Source organism: Catharus ustulatus, chromosome 10 (genome assembly GCF_009819885.2).
Source record: "Catharus ustulatus isolate bCatUst1 chromosome 10, bCatUst1.pri.v2, whole genome shotgun sequence".
In the NCBI taxonomy this organism is placed as follows: domain Eukaryota; kingdom Metazoa; phylum Chordata; class Aves; order Passeriformes; family Turdidae; genus Catharus; species Catharus ustulatus.
In genome coordinates this window covers 25483378-25506294 of record NC_046230.1, presented here as the reverse complement: position 1 = coordinate 25506294, position 22917 = coordinate 25483378, and the positions used below count along the sequence as shown (strand labels likewise).

General features: G+C 52.8%; 3 protein-coding genes across 4 annotated transcripts in view; all 3 read right to left on the bottom strand.

The window, feature by feature from the left end:
- The window catches only part of PLCH1 (phospholipase C eta 1), a 56325-nt gene extending 53413 nt beyond the window's left edge, over positions 1 to 2912 (bottom strand). Inside the window, exon 1 of the mRNA XM_033068936.2 lies at positions 2898 to 2912. The gene's annotated coding sequence lies outside the window, so the exon portion shown is untranslated. The remainder of the gene's footprint in view (positions 1 to 2897) is intronic.
- Positions 2913 to 5479: 2567 nt separating this feature from the next.
- C10H3orf33 (chromosome 10 C3orf33 homolog) lies at positions 5480 to 10822 on the bottom strand. Its single transcript, XM_033068935.2, has 5 exons — positions 10727 to 10822; positions 10579 to 10638; positions 8010 to 8163; positions 7167 to 7327; positions 5480 to 6589 (listed from the first exon to the last, which is right to left on the bottom strand). Exons 1-5 carry the CDS (start codon positions 10820 to 10822, stop codon positions 6326 to 6328), a joined length of 735 nt encoding a protein of 244 aa, XP_032924826.1. The 3' UTR covers positions 5480 to 6325.
- Positions 10823 to 12043: 1221 nt separating this feature from the next.
- On the bottom strand, positions 12044 to 22013 carry SLC33A1 (solute carrier family 33 member 1). Of its 2 annotated transcripts, XM_033068904.1 has the most exons (6): positions 21290 to 22013; positions 17127 to 17317; positions 16360 to 16544; positions 15837 to 15954; positions 14887 to 15102; positions 12044 to 13249 (listed from the first exon to the last, which is right to left on the bottom strand). In XM_033068904.1, exons 1-6 carry the CDS (start codon positions 22011 to 22013, stop codon positions 13082 to 13084), a joined length of 1602 nt encoding a protein of 533 aa, XP_032924795.1. In that variant the 3' UTR covers positions 12044 to 13081. The 2 variants fall into 2 exon arrangements, with proteins under 2 accessions (XP_032924795.1, XP_032924796.1); XM_033068905.1 differs by lacking the exons at positions 15837 to 15954; positions 17127 to 17317.
- Positions 22014 to 22917: the final 904 nt, after the last annotated feature.

The following is a 22917-nucleotide window of genomic DNA, read 5'->3' as shown; positions in this document are numbered from 1 at the left end:
GCTGGGAATTGCTAACATTCTTCCTTTTTATTTTCACCTGAGGGTGGAAGAACAACCAGGCAAAGAAGGAGGAGCTCACTGAGGCTCAGCACAGTGACCCAAACCATCCCAGCCACACTCTGGGTCACATTCAGTGTGCAGAGGAACAGAACTCCAGGTAGTTCCAATAAATCCCAACTGGAACAGAGCACCACAGCCTGGCTCCACCTGAAGTTACCCCGAGTTACTTCAGCCTGAAGAGACTCACATGGGCACCTCATGCCAAGACTTGTAACACACACAGCCAAGCACCCTGAGTGGTTTTACACCCTTCAGTGCTTGTTGAGCCTCCAGCAGGGCAGGTGGCATCCTCAGCATGCCGTGCTGGCCTCTGCTAGCCCTGCAGCAGGCTCCAGACCTGCCCAGCTCTCAGTGCCCTGAGGAACCTTTGTGAGCACCCATCTGCACTGCTGGGAACCTCCTCACACTGTGAATCCCCCAGCCTGCCCTCCCATCCCTCTCATCTGTGCTCCACATCACTCCAGCCACCCAGGACACCGGGATGGTCCTGCAGTGTCAGCTGAGCAGCAAAAGGCTCCCAAGTCAGGGGAGCAGAGGGCGAGCTCAGATCTCTGGAGTAACAGCAGTGCCCTCCGTGTCCATGGAGACTGGGACAAGAAAGCCACCTTTGTTAAGAAACAGCTCCAGTTTCCCAAAATAAACAAGAAAGGAGGAAAACAAACGCAGAGGAGTACACAAGAACACACAGCTCGCTCCTGGCCGTTATACCAGGCTGGCACCACCAGCAGCACCTTCTGCTTGTGGGCAGGGCAGCACAGCCAGGCTCATCCCAGAGCCACAGCTCAAACCAACGCATCACTGCCCAGGAAGCACGCTTTGCTGGCCAGCTGGCCCTCCCAAAACAGCAGCCAGGACTGCTCAGAGCATGCTGTGCATCCCACCGTGCCACAAAGCTGCTGGTACAGCACCCTCACTCACAGCCCAGTACATCTGAGGCACTCATCCAGGAGTTTCTCTAAAAACGCAATCAGGCGTGAGTGCCTCACCTCCTCTGCAGGCACAGGCACAGAGTGCTGTCCTGCTGCAGACATACAGCAGCTCTCCAGCAAACCTGCAAACAGACACTTGCGTTCCTAATTTGGAGAGTTTTCGGGTTTTTTTAACGTTCAGGATTGTTCAAACTTACTAAAAAGCCCAGAGCAAACAAACAAAACAAATCTCCACACCACCCCACGTGGCCGAGCCATCAGCGTTATCAATTTAAATTGAATGGGATCTTGGGTGACACTTTAGAAAAAAACTCAGCTTCTTCAGATTTCATTAAAGGAAAACTGCTCCATTTACAGAAAGGTTACTTTGTAAAGCCAACAGAAAACACAGAGCTTAAAGTCTTTCCCAGAAATAAGAGGAAGCCAAATCGTGAACAGAGGACTAATTTTCATTCTGTATTTTGATGAAACTGTTTACTGCCACGGGTATTTCTTGACAGCGTTTTAAATTACAGATCAGCTCATGCAAAACTGGGAGCTGTTAATAGCGGATGGCCTCTCCTTTGCTTCTGTGGAGTGAAAATTTTATTCTCCTTCTCAAATAGCGGTGATTTTGATCAAAGTCATGGCGGGACACCCGCCTCAACGGCTGAAAGGACAGCAGCATTAAATCAATTCCCTAGGCAACCTCCCGAGCCGAGCCCCTATTGTTCGAATAATGAGTTGTGCACCACTTGATCCCAACCCACCAGCTGATCCCCATTTCTACAGACAATAGGTAGCACAGAACCAGAAAGCACCCGTGAACTTATCACTTCTCGCTCAGCTGATAAAACTTAACGTTTCTTTCTCTAACAGCCGACAGGCATTTTTAGTAGGAAAAGAGCATCCTTCAGAGTTAAAAACAAATTTTATAAAGGTAGCACTCTCAAACTTATCCCAGGGAGCTGATGCTCAAAGAACCGGGAAGAGTTTTTAACAGCGTGCATGCACTCTGCTGCCTCTTACCCCCCAAAAAACCCCAAATTTTCTTTCTATATCCCACATTATCTTTAACTCAGGTGCTTCACTGCAGGGTTGAGCGCCGCCCCTCTCTTCAGCACTGTTACCTGCAATTATTCTTTAATAACACCTTAACTTTTCTTTCGTTTCCTAAGTTTTGCAACATGTGGGCCAGAAGTCCCAAGGACAAGTAAATCAGGAGGGCCCCCTGAAAACAGGCAAACACTGTGTTTTATAACTCAGGAGTTAAAGCACACTTTAAACAAAGAGCCTATGACCGGTCCATCAGATAAGGCTTATATCTTTCTCCCTGGAATTTAATAACACTTCTTCTAAAACACTTTTCGGCCAGGTGGAGTTGAAGTTCCCAGAATTGCACAGAGTAGCTTAGTTACAACAAAACGTGCGTGGAATTTAATTCATTGTACTTATTTTAAAAATGGTTTAATGGAGAGGGCAATTAGAAATCAGGGATTTTTAGGGAGGACTCAATGCAGAGAGAGGTTGGACTGTTCTCAGCACGGTCCAGGTGGGGACAGGCTCCCACCCCCTGCTGGCTGCTGTCCCCAGGGGGGTCGGGATTTCCCTCCAGCCTCACTGAGCACGGGCTGGGCTCGCTCCGGTTTCAGTGCCCGCAGCCCAGGTGCTGCCCTGGCACATGGCGAGCGGCTGGAGCTCGTCCCGGCCAATCTCCCGTGACCGGCGGCTGCAGCGGCACCACGAGAGCCCCGGAAGGGGCAGAAAAGATGTTACACCTCGCTAATCCCCACCAAGACTCCGAGCCGCAAACCCCGGGAGAAAACAGCATCACCCGCACGGGAAAGCGCGCACGGACACGGTCCGGTCCGGTCCGGCCGCAGGAACCGGGCACAGGACGGGGTGTGAGTCCCGCCCGTCCTCACTCACCGGGCTGGGTCCGGTCCGGCTCAGCGCTGTCCCCGCCGGGCTGGGCTGGGTCCGCTCCGGTTCAGCGCTGTCCCCGCCGGGCTGGGCTCGCTCCGGTCCGGTCCGGTTCGGCGCTGTCCCCACTCACCGGGCTCGCTCCGCTCCGGCTCGGCGCTGTCCCCGGTGCGGCCGCACAACCTGCGCCGTTCAAACGCCAGCGCTGCCTCCCGCCCCGCCCGGCACGGCCCGCCCCCGCCGCGTCCCTGCCAAACCCGGAGCGGATCGGCGGGAGCGGAGCGCAGCGTCCCGTGCGCCCGGCAGCGGCTGCGGCGGCCCCGGCCGAGATCCAGCCCTGGTGTTGCCGCTGCCCCGCACCCGTTCAACCTGCTGCATTGCTCCATTGTGTGCGGCGAGAGCGGCGGGGCAGCGCTGCCCGCTGCCCTCAGCACGGGCTGGGACCGAGCCCCGGCCCGCTGCCCTCAGCATATCCCGGGACCGAGCCCCCGGGACCGAGCCCCGGCCCGCTGCCCTCAGCACATCCCGGGACCGAGCCCCGGCCCGCTGCCCTCAGCACATCCCGGGACCGAGCCCCGGCCCGCTGCCCTCAGCACGGCCCGGGACCGAGCCCCGGCCCGCTGCCCTCAGCACATCCCGGGACCGACCCACGGCCCGCTGCCCTCAGCACGGCCCGGGACCGACCCACGGCCCTCTGCCCTCAGCACATCCCGAGACCGAGCCCCGGCCCGCTGCCCTCAGCACGGCCCGGGACCGAGCCCCCGGGACCGAGCCACGGCCCGGTGCCCTCAGCACGGGCTGGGACCGAGCCCCGACCCGCTGCCCTCAGCACAGCCCGGGACCGAGCCCCCGGGACCGAATCCCCCGGGACCGAGCCCCCGGGACCGAGCCCCGGCCCGCTGCCCTCAGCACATCCCGGGACCGAGCCCCGGCCCGCTCCCCTCAGCACGGCCCGGGACTCTCTCCCGTGGCATTAGCCCCGCTGTTCCCCACTCATTCCCCACTCATTCCTCTCTCCCGTGGCATTAGCCCCGCTCATTCCTGCTCTCTCCTCTCTCCTGTGCCATTAGCCCCGCTCATTCCTGCTCTCTCCTCTCTCCTGTGGCATTATTCCTGCTCAGCACTCGTTCCCAAGGGATGCCCACAGCACCCCCAGGGCCGGGGGTGTTTGTTGCCGTTTGCCTGACATGCCAGCAATAAAAAGTCTGCAGGGTCCGAGCTGTTTTCTCAGACCATTTGGAGGCTCCTTTCACTCCCTGTGGTCCTTTGAAGATGTTGTATCAGAGTTGCGGGGGCAAAGGCACCAGTGCTGAGGTTTGATTCCTGTCCTTGTTCCCAGCCACAGAACTGCCTTTTCTGTTGGTGAAAGGAGGGATGGAGCTCCTGAGAGCAGCCCTGGGGTTTTATGGATGGGGAAAATGCTGCTTCTGCCCCAGCCAGCCCAGCCGGGTACTCAGACAGATTTTATTTGTCTCTGCTCCTATTGCTGCTTTTCCAACAGCCAGGCCTCCCACAGAGACAGGATCTGCAACCTCTCAAGCCCCGCACAGATGGAAAGCCCAGCTTTGAGCTGAACTGGGCTCTTCGGAGGGGGGAGGTGTGCTGCTGGGCTGGTTTTTTTTAAAGATAAGCCCTGCGTGATAAGGAAAACAGCATTAACAAACAATTACAGGACCTGACCCTCAAGAAATCATTTGTCACTGCAACCCCAGATCCATGTGAGGGAACAACACACTCGGCTCACACTCGCCCACACCTCACCCCTGCCTGCTAGAAATGCAGCATGTGGCTTCCTGAGACTTTTCTCTCAGCCTTACAGTGGATTTCTGTGATAAATCCTCCTGTGACTCATCTACAGAACAGAAGTGCAAAGTCCAGAATTATATTTAATTATTACAGCAAATAAATCAGAAGTGTGCAATGATGCCCAGCTTGGAAAAGCTCCTCCTACTCCCCAGGAACACCTATAACCTCCCACTAAAGTGGATTTTTGCTGAGCCTGAATGTAACTTTGGGGTTAAAACCCAGCTTTGGGTTTTGCTCTGGAGGTGCCACAGCCAACCCCAACCCCAGACTGTCCAAGAGCCACGGTGCTGGCTCAGCCCTTCGCTGTGCTAGGCACAAACCAGAATCTCTTTCCCAATTTTCCGTTTTCCATCAGGCACAGAGCCCTGGTTTGCTGCCCCAGAGCTGCCTCCTCTCCCCCAGCTGGGCTCCAACACACTGCAGGTATTTCATGGCTCACTGCTCCCAGCTCCAGCCTCACCCTGGGAGCACCAGGAACAAAAGGAGTAAAGAACCACTGACATCTATTCTTACCCAAGGAAACTGTTTTGTTTTTAAAGATTTTAACAGTCACAACTTTGCCCTGAAGTCAGCGGAGAAAATGCTGATGTAGCAACTAATTGCCAGACAGTGCTCAATTAAGGATTTTTTGTACCACTGGAAAGTGTTTCCAGTGTTTCACTGGAAAGCAATCACACAGAAAAAAGAAAATCTGTAAAACACTGCACTTTAAATAAACATTGTGACTGTGGAAGGTTAAACAAGGGTAAAGGGCTTGGTATATAAAACATGTAACAGCAAACTTAAGAAACTGAATCTTTATTCTGAGAATATTTACAACATAAATAATAATACACTCACATACTTCAGATGTGTATCAAAAATAAAGCAAGAATTCAAGTTCTTAGCACAGTCTGATCTTCCTTGTCAAATTTCATGTTGAAGTTTTATTCATCTAATTTTAGGTACTTACAGAACCATCAGAAAGAAACAACACAGGTTTTTCCTCTTCAAATGGAAGTTGTCTTTGAAAATTTTGGATTCCTGACACCCTATTCTTTGATACACCAAGTGATGTTTTTTTCCCTGAGGAACTTTAGTTATTGCAACCTTATCAGCTTTTTAAGATCAGCCATAACAAATCACCTTTTATATCACTAACAATGCAACCCATTATTCAAGATGAATGAGTTTCAAACCACAAATTACACCAAGAAGTGGCATAAGAGCAGGATTCAAACAAAAAGGGTGTGTTTAAACCCATCCCAGGAGCTCTGCAAAGGCCTGACATGGGGTTTCTGTCCAGTGTGGGCTCAGCAGTGGCACATACAGAGGTGTGAAGGGGCTCTGCCCCTCAAACCTGCACTGAGCAGCACAGCTGGGAGGAGTTCAGCAGGTGGGAAATTGAAAAAATTGGGACATAACTGTGGGGAAGTTTGGCATCAGAACATTTTCATTGGTGGCCTGCATGCTGCTACTGAACTTCAATCCCACGTGGGTTGTGATATGGGATCTATTCTAAATAACCATGAACTGGAGGTTTTATCCTGTGTAACCTGTGAACTGGGGGGTTTGTGTTTGAGACAGGGACCCTCAACATCACAGCACTGTTTGTGCTCACAGCACAACTTGGGGAACTCCCCACCTCTTCACCTCTCAGCCGAGCTTCTAACAAACTGCTTCAGCCTCTGCAGGAATTTACTGCTGCTTATACGCTCCTGGAGTGTTTCAGAGTAGCTCTGCTCTTTCCATATGCCTTTCTTTTTCCTCACAGCCTTTAACTCCGCCCGGAGGAGCCTTTTGTGCAGTTTCCAGTAGAGGCGGGAGTGGTGGGGCAGCCCCTCAATCCGGGCTGCTCTGGCCAGCCCTTGCCTCAAGAGCTCTTCATTCAAGCACGTGCTGAGAAATCCACCCTGTGAAAACCACAATAAATAGATATTCACCGCTGAAACTGGGCTGTTTGGTGTGAACTCCCTCAGAGGGACAAGCTTTGCTCATGGCTGTGCCTACACTTTGGCAGAAGTTAGAAGTGAAGAGGAATCCAGGTGATTTAAAAGCCAGTGCCAGTGTGAGGGTGGCTCTGGATCCCTGGAAGTGTCCAAAGCCAGGCTGGACAGGGCTGGGAGCAGCCTGGGACAGTGGGAGCTGTCCCTGCCCATGGGACACCTGGGACTGGATGCTCTAAGTCCCTTCCAACCCAAACCATGCTGTGATTCTGTAATGCAAGGCGTTTGTGAGGGAACAGTGGATAACAAACATCAGGCTGATCAGAATTACAGGATGCCTTTTTGGCACTGGTAAAGAAACACATTCCTGCCATGAATCAGTCTGAAAAACTGCTCCTGCAATCAGACTTGCAAATTTAACATTTAAAATTCACACCAAGGAGGATAACTCATAAACAATAACATTTGTTAAATGTGCTGAGATAACTGTATGACTACAGTCCCATCCAAAACTGCAGCTAAGAGCCAGGCTTTGTGTCTCTACCTTGTGGACTAGAACGAGGCAGTTCAAGGCCGAGCTGTCCCTCCCCAGGAGCTGGAACCACAGGGGCTGTGTGGGGAGCAGCTCCCTCTGCAGCCAGGCTGTGGCACCTGGAGCCAGCTCCACCCCGGCCAGGCGGATCAGCAGGAGCCCCTTCGGCTGCCCTGCAAAGAAAGGGACACATCTGGGGCTGGGGCAAAGCTCAGGCTTTGCTCAGACCCTCAGCTGTTGGTAATGAATTGGTTCCTGTGGAATAACAGAATTCCGTTTAGTTCCTCTAAGCAAACAGGAATTTGGTCTCATCTCTTCTTCAGGAAAAAAAATATAAATTCCAGATTGCCTAATTCAAAATGAGTTTTGGTTTATTGTGCATTCAAAGAAAAAGATCTGCTGCCACTCTCAGCCCTGCATCCATCCAAAGGGGCAGAGCATCAGCACCTGCTGGTATCTGCACAGCCAGTGTGAGAGTCACAGACCTGATGGACAGTTTGTTTCTGGTAGCAAAACTGTCCTCAAAAATGGGTGTCTGCAAATAAAAGCACAATCCCAACAGAGGCTTTTTGCCAGGAATGAGATGAGCTGTGCAAGCAGCACTGCCTGAGTGCTCACTTCTGCTGCTGGAAAATATCACAGTAACCGTAGGGATGAACACAAACACTGCAGTGACAAACTCTGCAGAGGTCTCTCCACGTCTTTTATTCCCGTTTCCCAGCTGCAAAGCACAGAAAGACCAAAAGGCAGAGCTGGAGATGTGCCTCAGCCCTTCCTCTCAAGCTTGCAGCCACTCTAAGGCCAGCACATTTCATTTCTGCCCTTGCTCTTCGCACTCTTTTCCTCATTACTCACATTTTCTCTGGATGGCTGTGAAGAAAGGAATGCTGATGGGAATGTGCTCAATTTCCAGGCCCTTCTCTGTGATGTGATGTAATTTCCCTCTCAGTTTCACATTCTTTTCTACAAACTCCACAGGTATGTCCAAAGGATTTATGAACTTTGTTGTCTATTGAAAGAAAAAATATAGAGCAGTTACAGCCACACTAAATCCAACTTCTTAAACCAGTTTGGGAAATGACACCTCTATTATCAGACACCGTGGCATGTAAATACAGACATATATTGAACAGTGATCAGCTGCAGAAGCTGTGGCAGCCTCTCCACATTTACCATTTTCCCTGTTTTACAGGACTTGCAACACCGGCATGGACATAAAAACCAGGTTTAGAGGAAGAACAGAAGCTGCCATTTTTCCAGCAATGCCTATTGAAGTTCACTTGATTCCCCGAGAAAAGAGTGTTTTAGAAGCAGCCTGAATGGGGCTGGGACAGGGGTGAAAGGAAGCCAGGACAGACACGCTGGGAACAAAGGCGGAGCAGGGAGGGCAGAAACAACCCCGCCTTTCATGCCAGAGGCAACCGGGAGAGGGACAAAGGCAGGTGAACAGCTTTGAGAAGATCACAAGAAGATTAAATTTGATACTACAGCCTGGGAGGGTCCAAAGGGAATGGCTATGTGATCTCACAGGAAAACCAAGCTGAGCAGCAGCAAAGACTTGGGCCGTGGCACAGGAATGGAGCAGCCACAGGTTTGGGGTGAGGGAGAAGTGTCTTAAATTTTGGAGGTCTTAATTTATTGGGGTCTCACTGTAAGAGGCCTTAGCAGAGCACTGACCTGCTTCTACAGAGCTGTGAAACCCGCTGAGCACTGATGTACAACTGCTGGAAATAAACCCCCAAAACACAACTCGAGATGTGTGTGCTGTGTGTTATTTATTCAGCAAACCTCCCCTCGGTCCATAGGGCCTCCCACTGGGAACGTGGGAATCTGGGACCTTGCAGGCAGGAAGCCTGGAGGTTTCTAGGAACAAAAGTTGTTCAAAGCTGATCTCATTTGCTCTGGAAGCTCCACCAGCCAGGTTAATGCATACACAGGCCCTCGGGTCAAAACCAACCAAACAAAAAACAGAGAAAAAGAATTTGTAGTGTTTTCTGGTAGGATTTTAAAGTAAAAACTCCACACAAATGTTCCCTTGTACCACTTGGAATTGTGCAGGGGGAAGATGAAGGTAACTGTGATTTTTGAACACTGTGGGAGCAGGTTCAGCTTCTCCAGGAGCGAGCAGAGTGGTGTTAGTCCAGTGTGACCTGAAAATCCTGGGGCTGAGGGAAGATTTGGGTGACGCTAAAAGCATTCACAAGCAGTTCTGTGTGTGGAAGGACAGAGAATACTCGAGGCAAGCGGCTGTTTCAGCTGTGTTTGGACAAGGGAGGGTGCACAGTGGGACTTTCAGAGGGACCATCACCTCTCCCAGGGGAACAGGAGAGACAAGGAACCCGTGGAAATGCCGCAGGACAGGATATCCAGCCCCTCAAGACCTGGATAAACTTAGCTGCTTTTTTCACTTGTTAATCAGTAGCTGCAGCAGGACCGTTATGATTAAGCAATCGCATTGTGAACCTTGCACGCTTGGCTAATCTTTAGTTTTAAGGCAAAGGGAAGACAATGCCAAGATGAATGGGCTGTCTGGAGCCACCAGGAGGGGAGGCTGAGCCCCTGGGGAAAGGCAAAAGACCACTGACCACCGACCAGTGACCACTGACCCACTGACCACCCAGGCCAAAGGGACAAAGGGACCCTTTGGGTCTCAGGGCAGAGCAAGGCAGGCCCGGGCCTCCACCGCGGGCCCGAGCGGCCGTGCCGGGCTGACCCCGGTTCTGAGAGGCTGTGCTGTGCTGATCCCGGTTCTGAGGGGCCGTGCCGGGCTGATCCCGGTTCTGAGGGGCCGTGCCGGGCTGGTCCCGGCTCTGAGGGGCCGTGCCGGGCTCTCCCGGGTTCTGAGGGGCCTTGCCGGGCTGATCCCGGTTCTGAGGGGCCGTGCCGGGCTGGTCCCGGTTCTGAGGGGCCGTGCCGGGCTGATCCCAGCTCTGAGCGGCCGTGCCGGGCTGATCCCAGCTCTGAGCGGCCGTGCCGGGCTGATCCCGGCTCTGAGGGGCCGTGCCGGGCTGATCCCGGCTCTGAGGGGCCGTGCCGGGCTGGTCCCGGTTCTGAGGGACCGTGCCGGGCTGACCCCGGTTCTGAGGGACCGTGCCGGGCTGACCCCGGTTCTGAGAGGCCGTGCCGGGCTGATCCCGGCTCTGAGGGGCCGTGCCGGGCTGACCCCGGTCCTGAGCGGCTGTGCCGGGCTGATCCCGGTTCTGAGGGGCCGTGCCGGGCTGACCCCGGTTCTGAAGGGCCGTGCCGGGCTGATCCCGGTTCTGAGGGGCCGTGCCGGGCTGATCCAGACTCTGAGGCTCCCCCTGCATTTCCCGGTTCCGAGCAGCCGTGCTGGGCTCCCCCTGCATTCCCCAGGCCCGCCCCGGGCTCTCCCCGGTTCCCAGCAGCCGTGCCGGGCTCTCCCCGGGCCCGGCCCCGCACTCACCACGCGGAGGCTCCGCGCCAGCAGCAGCACCCCGGCCACGGCCGCGCCGGCGATCAGGCCCTGCGGAGGAGAGCGGGGCTCAGCCGGGCCCAGCCGGGCCCCCTGGCCCGGAACCCGCCCAGCCCCGGTGCCCGCCCTGCCCCGGTACCCGCAGCAGCCCCAGGTGCGCGTCCGCCCACTCGGAGAGCCGGGCCAGGGCCAGCGCGGCGCGATCCGAGCCGCTGCTGCCGCCCTGCTCCGGCATCGCCGCGCCCGAGCGCCCCCGCCAGCACCGGGGAACGACGGGGAACGAGGGGGGACAACGGGGAACGACGGGGAACGACGGGGGACAGAGCCAGGTGCCACCCTGCCATGGAGCGACATCGGCCCGAGCAGCTCTGCCAGGGATCCAGGGGCAGCCACAGCTGCTCTGGGAATTCCACCCTGTGCCAGGGAACAATTCCTGCCCAAGATCCCACCCAGCCCTGCCCTCCGGCACTGGGAGCCATTCCCTGTGTCCTGTCCCTCCAGCCCTTGTCCCAGTCCCTGTCCAGGCTCTGAGTTCCACCTGGAGCCTTCCTTTCTCCAGGCTGAACTCTGCACTGTGCTCCTGAAACCTGTACCACACGTCCTCCTTTCTCCTTGACATTTTACATTTGGTTGGTTTTAATTCTTCTTGGGGTTTTTTTGTTTTGTTTTTTGTTTTTTTTTTTAAATGTTAAAGATGTTTAAGTCCACAATAATTCTAATGTTAAAAAGCAAAATCACTTTCAAACAGAGCTGGCAGAAAAAAACTAGCAGGATCAAAATTTTATGGGCCCTCTTCAGGAGCCTGCTAAAGGGCTGGCACAGCAGCAACATTTCCAACTTACGAAACAGTTACTTAAATTAAAAGCACCAAACCATAACTTGTTCCACCTTCACTGGCACCTTTAGAAATAGTGAAAAAAAATTGCAAAGTAAAACCCAAATCTGATACACAGCAAATTTAATTTCTCAGCTGCTGCACTTGAAGTTCTTCCTCACAGTGAAGAAAGCTGGAACAAGCCCCGAGATGCAATTAAATGAGCAGCCCGTGGCTCCAGTGAGGATCCAGACCTGAAGAGCCTCACAGAGCTAATGCAGGGGAGATGGTGGGACAGGGACCGAAGGGTGCAGCCATAAACCTGATATATTTTAATGCTGATTTTGTTCAGCTTGGGCAGTACAACCCCTGTGATGTCACTTGGGAGTGGTTTTGCTGTGCTTTAAGGAAGTGGGAGGTGTGTGCCCCAAGGGAGAGGGAGGGGACAGAGGACAGGAGCAGTGTCCAGCACCTCAGTGTCCTCCTCCTGCTGCCAAGGAGAGCCTTTGTGCCCCCACCCACCCTCCCAAAGGCAGTGTGTATCACTTTTCCCCCAAAACACACCACAGCAACAGCAGATCCCAACCCCCTCCCAGCCCAATCCTGTAAATATTGACAAGAAACACAGCAGAGAACCTCGAGCACCTTTCCAAGGGATGTTTAATAGTTTTTTTCCTTTTTAATACCGATGTTCCACACACACCCAGCGGGGTCCGAGTGCCTCTGCAGTACCTGTGGGTCCCTAAGGCACTCAGGAGGGAGCTCAGTGGGAGAAATCCAGCGGGAATGTTTCCACATTGCGCCAGCAGCGAGTCCTGCACCAGCTCCCTGGGGATTTGGCAACTTTGTCATCACCAACTCACTCTTCTCAGCCCCGCTGGGGGAAGTCTGGGTGTTCCCACTGCTTTCCAGGATGGATATTCAAATTGTAGTAACACAGTTTGGGAAACCAATGGGTTGGTTTTCCTCTCTCCACTCACCCCTTCCAAAGTGCCCTCCCGTGGGAAGCACCTCCAGTTCCAGCTGCAGGACTCAAGGCTCAGAGGATTGTGCGTTACTCCAGTCCTACCTTACAGCATTGTGCCGTCAAGAAAGTACCCTGAACGTAAACCAAACTGCCTTGAAACAGCGGAAATAAATTAAACAAATGTAATTTGCTTATAAAAATATTTTCTTATAAATCTTTAAAGCTTATAAAAGCCAGAAAATACATTTAAAAGAATCTCCGGAAGATTTCATCCTTTGAGGCGTGGCTACAGTTCAGAAAGTGAGAAGCAGCAAAGCCCACAGACATCTCACACCGATCTTCCCACAAGGAATTCCGTAGTGCCATGCTCAGCCTCCAAGTCAGAATGCCCTGGGCATCCTTCCATGGGTCAGCTGCCCTTCAGATCATTTCTGTGTGAAAATAAAAGCTGGCACTCAGCTGGCAATGCTGCTGCCTCTGGAGCGTTCCCAGAGGTGCCCTGTGGAACCTGGGGTGAGCATGGAGCACTGAGGGGCTGCTTCAGCCATTCCTTTCTGAACTGACCCTGTGCTGTGGTGCCACACACAGCCCTGCCTCAGCCACACTGATCTGGTGTGGCACAGGAACTCCGAGATTCCGGGCTGCTGATTATGGGATATGTCTTTGTAATAAAACTAAAACCACCTTGCTGGTCCATCCAACACCTAAGTGCATCAATTGCTCCTCTTGCACTTCCACGAAGACTGTCCTTCGTCCTGCAGCTTTTTGAATTTTGGTCCGAGGAAGAACCACCAGGCAAAGCCCAGGATGACACAGATGACAGACTCCACGTAGTAGCCGTCCAGGGTGGTGACACAGGAGCCCCCAGCTGCTGTGCACAGCTAAAACAGAGCACAGGTTAATGCACTGAGCACACAACCCTCAGCCTCCCTGCTCCTGGGCAGCACTACAGACAGTTGTTTACTCTTTGTTGCTTCCTATGCAGCTGGGCAGAGAGGCTTTGGGGCTTATCAGCAGCATGAAAAGTAACAAAGAACCAAACCTGCTGTAAAAGTGGGAAATGGAGCACAGCAGCCCAGAGGGCAAACTGCAGAAAACACAGATGGCCCCACTGTCCATGTGGGCCTGGAGGTGCAGCCACTGCTGCCAACCTCAGAGAGAAACATTATTTATTTCATAGCCATCCATGCTGTAGACTGCCCAGACCTGGCAGTGCCCCAGGCCAGGCTGGACATTGGGGCTTGGAGCAATCCTGGACAGTGGGAGGTGTCCCTGCCATGGCAGGGGGGCACTGGATGGGCTGTAAGGTCCTTCCAACCCAAACCATTCCATGGTTCTGGATTCTGTATCTGGAAGAAACACACCCAGGATGGTTCTGAACTGGAAGAGAAACCCTCAGCACTCACAGGGTGATTGTACAGCCCAGGATTGTTTCTGCTATTGTTTGGCTTTCAACACTGCTCTAATCCCAGGATTAATCCAGTCTCTGAGCTGAGGCTCTGCCAGTATTTTCATTATTCTGAGACATGTCAAGATCAGATTAGGAATAAGAAGGGAGTGGTGGTGGTGGTGGAATGTCAGGAGAAAAGATCAGAGGAGTGAAGTGAAGGAGGAAGGACTCAAGTTCAGTACAGGCTGAGACACAAGGAACCTAATTAGGGACAAGCTAACGAGTGAGAGGCTGGGAAATCATCTGCTGCAGCAGCAACCTCCCCTCTGCACCAGCAAAAACTGCAACTCCAGTTCAGACAAGTCATGCTGGACTCCAGAACACTTTGATCATTTACAGAACCTCCACATCCTAAGGCATCCTGGCATTCAGGAGTGAAATAAATCTCAGTCATGAGCACAGACAAAAAAAAAAAACCCAAACATTTCCACTCTTCAGCCATGTCAAATGTCTCCTTTGCTGTGAGGAGGTGAATTTGAAATGCTGCTTTCCCAGCAGTTTTGTGTCCTGTTGTTTGATCTGTGTACAGCAAGCTCTTTGTTCTCTTCCACAGGGCTCCCAGAACTGGGCAGCCTGCCAGTCCCACTTGATTTCATGGGGAAAGTGGACACCAAAATCAGAGAGCACAGCAGCATCTTGGAGAAGGTATCAAGGCAGGCAGATAAGAGGCCTCCAGGGAGACAGGAGGAAGAAAAACCTACCAGAGAAATGGAGGGCCCTGGGGGACAGAGGCTGCCAAGGACAGAGGCCCTGACTGCACAGCTCAAAGCCATAGCCACAGCCTCCTCACTCTGCACAGAATGGGGCACCTGCCTGCTGCTTCCCCCAGCTCAGCATAGGAAGAAAGGGCTCACTACCCTGCAGCTGCAAACCTGAGTGAGGGGCTGGTTGTTCAGAGTGTGCAGGTGCTAACAGACTGGATTTTATCAGACAGGAAATGAGCTCCAGCAGTGAGAATTTTTAAGCACAAGCTACACATTGTGAAGCTTTTCAAAGGCAACAAAAATACTGCAAGAAGCCATTTAGCTGAGAGATCGAGCAGAGAACTCCCCCAGCCCCCAGACTCACCTCTGCAGTGGCTGCAGTGGCACAGGTGTGGCCCTGAGCCCCAGCACACTCCTTCACAGTGAGGGGGTCCACCAGCCACAGGGCCACCGTGGTGGGCCAGTTGCCCCCCAGGTTGGAGACGGTGTTGAGCAGGGTCATGTAGGTGCCCCCGATGAGCGGGTCGCTGACCTTGGCGTTGAAGGCCATGATGGCCACGTACATGCTGTATAGGGTGATCTGAGGGGACAAACACAGCCCTCTGTTTGACACAGCTCAAACTCCCAGCAGAAAACCCTGCTGAGGCATCCCCTGAGCACAGCAGCTCCTCCTCAGCCTGTCCCTGTGCTGACACGGGGAGTGGCATTGCTGCTTGGCTCAAGTTGTGCTGCAACAGACCCAGCCTCACATGCACTGGCATGACTTGGGTTATCAAACTGAAATACAATCAGCCAGCTAAAATAGCACTGAACACAACCTTTCTGCAATTAAAATCACCTCTCAAGGCACTGCACACATTTCAGTTCTGATCCAAACACCACGCTGTACCAGGTGTTTGTTTCCCAGGTCTTTGGATCAGATCCTCTATGATGTTCCTCCAACAATCACGTTTTTTCCCTAGGACTAGGATCACATAACTTTATTTATCTGCACAACCAGCACATTCATCACCATGCCTATCAAGCTCAGACATAGTTCTGAGATTTCTCCAGCTGCTCTGGGCATTTGAGCTTCTGGGTCTGGGGAAAAAAGAATTTGGGGAACTACAGCAGACACAGACAACTGACAGTAGCTGCACAGATGGTGTCAGTGGAGCACAGGGAATAGGGAGGAACAAGTGTTGTTCCTAGAGTATTCCTAGAGTATTAGAAGTCAATCCTGCCACTCAGCACAGGTCAGGCTTGGAGGGATTCCAGTGAGACCCAGGACAAGCCAGGGAACAGCATTTCCCCTCACCACACAGTGAGTGTTACCTGGTGTAGTGCATAACTCAGCACCACCACAGCGTAGTAGTACACAGGAAATCCTCCCTCATGCTTTACTTTAGGAGCCCACCACACCAGGAGAGCAAATTCCAGGCCAAGCAGCAACCTGGAGAGATGAGAAAGATGATTTATTATTCCAAGTTATTCTTCCCCTGTGTTTCCTCCATACAAAGCAACCACTGAACAATCACAGAGAGTACACTAAAATAGTTATATCTATCTCAGAATTAGATATCAAGTATCAGAATTAGATATCAAGAATTTGTCAAGCAGTGACATTGTTAATTAGGAGCAGGAGAGCACTGCTCTAATGCTGCTGTACATGCACATCCCAAGCACCTCATGCTCTGCCTCCACACAGTGACACTGCATCAATCACAGATCAACTCACTGTGGCAATCCTGACACACTTCTTTGGATCTGGAAGTCAGAGAGTTGCACACAAAACCCTCCAGGTGATCTGAGCACACAAACTGAGCACACACTGTGTTTCACTAAAATGAGCCTTTACCTGTAAGGCATTGCTTTGTAGAAGGTGTTCAGGGGCTGGGGGCCCGCTGTGTATTTGCTGATAACCAGAGGCAAGATGATCTGCAAAGGAACCATTGGAACTGCCAGCAGAGCCAGGTGCTCTTTGGGGACTCCCTCCTCCACCAGTTTGAGTCCTGTTACAGCATCTGCTGCTGAAAACCCAACCTGCAATGTCAAGGAGACAAAATAAGCTGTGCAGAACAGGGAGTTTGGCTAGAAATTCAATTTACTCTCTATGATGTAAATTGAGAAATGGGATACAGGACGAGGCACTTCTGCCTGATTTGATTTCCAGATTAGTTCTACATGTTCCACACTTGCACACTCTCATTGTCATCAGAGCCAAAACTATTCCAAGAACATTAAGTAGCACTGCCATTCATTCCTGTGCCTTCACTGCTGCTGGCATCCTCAGTGTCCAACCAGGAGCCATGGAAACCCAGCTTGGACAGAGCTGGGCATTCTGAGCTAAAAAGAAACATTTTCTGTCCTCTTCACTGCAGGCTACACAGCCTGTTAAAAATGTACTTTGGTTTAATACCACCACATTGTCACCCAGCTTCTCCTCAATGCTCCCACAAAGCTTTCCTGCTGCACAGCCCTGCTCAGCACAATGAGATGAGCCATTCTGCTCCAATTTCATGTGAAAATTCACAACTCTGAGGACAGCCAAAAGCAAAACTAAGTTATATCCCAGGGACTCAGCAGCCTTCCAGCATTTAACAATTCTTAAATGTATTTACTTACTTTTGAAGTGAGGATCAAGATACAGAAAGTAAGAACTGCTGGCATCTTGATTATTGAGAATAGCAGCTTGTACGTGTCAGTGATGCCTTTTGTTTCCTCCTTTGCTGGTATTAGCTCCTGGTTTTCCTTTTTCAAAAAGGCAACCAATGTAGTGGTGATTAGGAAGACAGCTCCCCAGAAAAACAGGAAATCTGGAGGGGAAAATAAAATGAAATAAATTTTTTTTTTTTTGTAGCAGTCATGACTGACAGTTGTAGAATATAAACCTAATAATCAAAGTGGAATAAAAACAACAGCAAAAGCAAACCACGAGCACAGAGCTACACACAGTGACACAGCTCTGCCCTGCTCTGAAAGGAGGTGTTTGCTGAGCTGAGGCACAGCAGCAGCAGCAAACCAGGTCACCTCCCTGCTGTCTGCTGGGTTCTTACCACAGTGAGCACCTTGGAGGAGGAACAGAGGCAAAAATTAATGTGTTGAGGGATTACACACACAAGCACCACAGGCTGATAGAGGAGGAAAACCACATGGAAGGGTGAGGAGCCAGGGAAGAACCTGCAGAGGCAGAGCTCCTTCCAGCTCCCCAGCCCTGCAGGCAGGGAACCTCTGTGCCTCAGCTCACTGCCCTATCTCACACCCATCTCCCACCTGCAGGAAATGTGATTTAGCAGCGGGAAGATGGCCCAAGGAAAAGTTTTTACAGAGTGTAAGGAGTCCTCAGATTTGTCTGCCTGAAGTGGAGACTGGCCAGCCTTCAAGGGGGGCAGTAAAAAACACCAAGAGAGAACTTTTGGATTTAATGAGTGGTCAATTCGAGATAACAGAGGCAGGAAAGAACTGAGCCATGTGCAGAGGGTAGGACAGGAGCAGCCTTTAATCTTCCTGGTCAGGAGCAGCTCCAGCAGCCTCAGGGAGACTCTGGGAAGGAGCAGCAGGGCTGGTGAAAGGGCAGAGACAGCACAAAGGTTCAGTCCATTATCGCCTGCTTCTCCTGCACAGGAGGGGAACAGGCTCAGCAAGCATGCAAGAAAACATGCAGGGACTGCTCCAGGTGTGTCCCACTCTCAGGTAACAGAAAAAATGCTTTTCACACAATTTCTGTTACTTTTCCCTTTTCTAAAATAAACATCACAAGCAACACTGTCAGATTGTTCTTCCTTTAAAAAAGGTGTCCTACACAGACATCCTCAAGGAAAGATGCATTTTCTGAGAGTCTCATTAACCACAGCTGCTGGCTACAAAGGAGGTAGAGGAGTTCTCTATTAATAACCCTGAGCATTATCACTGCAGTGAGACACAGTGCAAGGATGGAGATAGAAATAGCTCAGAGCATCATCACATGAGTGCTCCTGATCAGGCCAGCCCTGTCAGCTGCAGCACAGCACTGCAGGGGCTGCATCAGCAACAAAGCAAAGCAAGAAAAAAGAAAAAAACACACCATAAATATATATAGTAATTCAGACAAGAAAAATTTGGGGTTTTGAGGCTGTAGGCAGTTTACACAAAAATAAGGAACATTTCCTTTCAAATACAAGGAATGTCACTAACAGGCTACAACCAAAAGAACTTTTAAATCAGAGTTTACATAAGAGATCTCAAGCATAAACTTCCTGCAGTACCACTGCTGCTTCCCCTGTCCCTATTTTGTTTCTGCAGCTGCACTGCTACTAACAAAATAAACCACTGAGATGGGGCAAAACAAGTTTTTGAACTAGATCAGAGATGCATCAGGCTTGAGGACAGCCAGGTGGTGCAGGTCCCAACAGCTGTGAGTGAGCAGGATCTGCTCCCAGGAGGAGGGACAGCAGTGCCACAGTCACTGTGACAGTCCCTGGCACAGGGGAGTGGGGGTGGCCTTGAAGGGGCACCTTTGTCCTGTGCTCATGTTCATTCCTTCCCTGTCCTTCATGCTGGAACAGGCAAACCAGGCAGGAATCACAAACCCAGCCAGGGAGCTTCCCCTGCTTTGACAAAACCAGAAGTCACAACAGCAAGTGCTAAACAAACCCCTGGATGTGCCAGGACAATCAGCCCACAGAAGGGTTTTTCCCATTTCCTTCTCTGGCACTTCAGCCTGACACAGCCCAACACAGCCTTTGGTTTGGTGAATTTGATGATGGTTTTAGGTTTGTCCATATTATTTCCTCAAGTTAATGAGAACAATGAATGCTGCTGCTGCTTCTCAACAACTCAAACCCGACTTAGGCTCACAGAATATCCTGAGCTGGGACTGACTCACAAGGACAATCCCAGCACAAGACAACCCTGGGAACTTTGTCCAAAGGCTTCTGGAGCTGTGGCAGCCTCAGGGCAGTGCCCAGCAGCCTCTGGGGGAAGAGCCTTTCCTGATATCCACCTCAGCCTCTTCTGACACAGCTCCAGCTGCTCCCTCTGGGTGCTGCCCCTCTGGATCATGCAGTGTTGAATTGTTCTTTCCCTGGCACTGAGCTTATCCTCTGACAAAAGTGCTCAGAGCTCTGAGCTGGCAGAAAACATTCACCTTTTCCAGCAGTGAAGCTTTCTGCTGCTTTACCTGCCCAAACCTGCTCATCAGGAGCCCATTGCAGCCAGGACAAGGACAGTGAGTCCCTGTGCTCTTGGTGAGCTGGCTGCTCTCAGCTGCTCCAGGGAAACACCAAACTGTGCCAGTCACACCACTGGGAAACAGAAATTTCTTACAGTTTCACCACCTGAAAAAACATATCCTGCAACTCCAGTGTCAGTTATTTGCTGTTCTTACCCCACCCACATCAGTACTCCAGGGCAGGTTAGAGAGGTTGCATTGGTGCTGTTTGGGTTTGGGACAGTATCTTTTAAAACCAGCACTTTTGTAATAGTAACAAATCCATTTGTACCAACAGCCCTGAGAGGAAAAAAAACCAAACAGTGAGGGAAGTACAGCCAAGCCAAGCTGCCTGAACAGCAGTGCCTGCAAGTTGCATCAGCAGCCAAGACGTCAGTGTGCACTGCAGGGAGAGGGAAGGGACACGCCAGCACAGCTCCAGGGAAAGCCAGGAACAGCTGGGATACTGGGAGGGCCACTCTCTGCTCCCTGACACGGGCCAGGCACAGGAGCAAAGAGGAGGGCGAGTCAGAGGTGAGAGCTGCAGAGACCAGGAAAGCACAGCAACCTTGGAAACTGCAGTCCTGATTCACCCCTGAGCAAGGGGCAGGACAGAAAGCAAAACTCCACTCAATTCCAGCCTGTTTTGGCATACCTGATCTCTGAGACAGGGCAAGGCAATCGGTGTGAGAGGGGAAGAGATGAGATTGTGAGGATCTGCTCTTCACTGCCAGGGTCACCCTGAGAGAGCCAGAGTGGTGCCAGGGCTGCCTGTCCTCCCTCAAACTTGCAGCCAAACCAGGTGCACTCAAAACATCTCCTGGGTAACACCCCTGACATCAACCACCACACAGAACCTTTCTGAGAAAGAGCCCAAATCCCAGCAAGCAGAAACATCCCTCCACTAACAGCTAGTTATGCTTGGATTACCACACACTGAAGAGAAAAAGCAAATCTCCCTTAATTTACTAAAAGGTCTTCCTTCAGAAACTGGCCTCATGCTCAACCCTGAACACCTTCACTTCTATTCTCTAAAAAATATCATATTACAATAATCTTTTTTTGTTTCATTCCCCTCTTCCTTCTGACCAGATGGAGACTTTGTCTTGCTTTTTTTAAAGAGTAATCCAGTCCATGGCCATTAAAGCAGGAGGAAAAAAAAAAAAGAAGTTCTCCAAAGTACTTAGGTCAACCAAGATGATGACAAGGCAGATCTGAAAAATCTGAAGTTCAGTAGCAGTAGCAGTGGGCTCTGCCAGCCTCCAAGCAGGCCACGGGGCAAGGGACAACCCAAACCTGTTTGGTTCCCAACGCCAAAACACAGAGGGCTCCAGGCTCAGGGAAGAAGCATGCTGAGGAATATATAACCATTATTATTAGGAAAAAAAATCCTTCCCTGGCAGGGTGGGCAGGGCTGGCACAGGTGCCTAGAGAAGATGTGGCTGCCCCTGAATGCCTGGCAGTGCCCAAGGCCAGGTTGGACACACGGGCTGGGAGCACCTGGGACAGTGGGAGGTGTCCCAGCTCAGGGAATCTTTGGAGCCCCCTCCAAAGCACAGCATTCCCCGGCTCTGTGCCAGCACCCCGGCAGTGCCCGTACCTGAGAGGGTGACGATGCCCCGCGGCTGCGGCTCGAAGCGCAGGTACTTGTTGCAGAAGGAGGCGGACTCCAGCGCCAGGAACAGCACGTTCCCCAGGAAATAGCCGGCCGTCTGCCCCACCGAGTTGCAGGTGGAGGCGTAGCCCACGTTCTCCCGGGACAGCATGGTGAGCGCCCAGCCGTCCACCGCGATGTCCTGCGTGGCCGCCAGGAACTCGAAGAGGAAGAAGGTGACGGTCAGGGCCAGCACGTCGGGGCCGCGGCCGTGGCCGTCGCCCAGCAGCGCGTCCACCTGCGTGGACATGTAGATCATGAAGAGCCCCAGCACATACTGCGTGGGCACCAGCCACGACTTGCGGCGGCCGAAGCGCCGCAGGTACACGGCGTCCACCAAGGGCGCCCACAGCAGCTTCAGGCTGAAGGGCCAGAACACGAAGCTGAAGAAGGCCTGGTCGGTGTAGCTGGCGTTCTTGCTCTGCAGGATGAGCGGCACGCTGCCCGCCAGCCCCAGCGGGATGCCCTGCAGCACGTACAGCACCAGCAGCAGCAGGATGCTGCCCAGCTCCGCGCGGTACCCCCGCGCCCGCGCCGGCGCCGGTAGCAGCGCCTCGGTGTCGCCGGGCAGCCCGTCGGGGGGAGGCTCGCCCGTCAGGTCCAGGCTGTGCCGGCGGGTGCCGGCGCGGCGCTGCCGCCCGCCCTCCTCGGCGGCGATGGCGGGCGCCATGTCCGGCAGCGGCAGCGGGAGCGGCCCCGGCGCGGGCGGGAACGGCCCGGGAGCGGCCCCGGCGCCGCCGCGCTGAGGGAACCGCCCCGCGCCGCGCGTGCCAGGCGTGGCCGCGCCTCATTGGTGCGCTGCGGGTGACGTCACTCGTGGCTCCGCCCACCAGCACTGATTGATGGGGCAGGGGCAGCGGGACCGGAACCGGGAACAGGAATCAGGAACCGGGATCGGATCGCGATCACTGGATCGGGATCACTGGAGCGGCTCCGTGCCCAGGAAAGGCTGCGGGAGCTGGGGCTGCTCGGCCTTAAGAGGAGCCCCAGCTGTCCCCGGGTGTCCCCGGTGCAGGGAGGGTCCGAGCCGAGCCCAAGCTCTGCTCCGGGGGTCCAGCACTGGCAGCAGGAGAACGGGCAGGGACTGAGCCCAGGGAGTTCCACCTCGACAGGAGGAGGATCTTTCCTGCGAGCACTGGAACAGAGACCAGAGAGGGTGTGCAGTCTCCTCAGTGGGGTATTGCAGACCTATCTGGACACAATCCTGTGCCATGTGCTCCGAGATGATCCTGCCTGAATGCCAGTGTAAATAGAACTGTAAAAGAATGACACATCCCAAGAAACAACAGACCAGAAACCCCGATTTTGAACAAAACCTGTACATTTCTATCAGCCTCGCTGTTTGGAAGCTGGTTGCAGAACCAGACGCGGGTGTGTGATTTCACCTTAACACAATTCCTTAATTCACCCCTTGCTCCATTCCCTTGATTTAAAGTGTCGCTCAGAGAAAGGCACCAAACCCACTCCAGGAAGGTTCCACGGGTGCAGTCCGGTTCTGCCGTGTCCGATGGGGAATTCACCGAGCGGGCACAGCAGGTTCAGCATCCAAGGCCAGCATGGACCAGGCTTGGACC

Bases quoted from the DNA above. Each gene is read 5' to 3' on its own strand.
- C10H3orf33 (XM_033068935.2), bottom strand. From the start codon at position 10,822: ATGCCGGAGCAGGGCGGCAGCAGCGGCTCGGATCGCGCCGCGCTGGCC. The intron at 7,328-8,009 runs GTGAGTAATGAG...CTTTCTTTGCAG, and splicing joins CACAGCCATCCAGAGAAAAT to GGCAGCCGAAGGGGCTCCTG. The intron at 6,590-7,166 runs GTAGAGACACAA...TGGTTTTCACAG, and splicing joins GCCTCGTTCTAGTCCACAAG to GGTGGATTTCTCAGCACGTG.
- SLC33A1 (XM_033068904.1), bottom strand. From the start codon at position 22,013: ATGGCGCCCGCCATCGCCGCCGAGGAGGGCGGGCGGCAGCGCCGCGCC. The intron at 15,103-15,836 runs GTAACACTCACT...TTGTCCCCTCAG, and splicing joins TGAGTTATGCACTACACCAG to ATCACCCTATACAGCATGTA. The intron at 13,250-14,886 runs GTGAGTCTGGGG...GCTCTGTTTTAG, and splicing joins CCACTGCAGCCACTGCAGAG to CTGTGCACAGCAGCTGGGGG.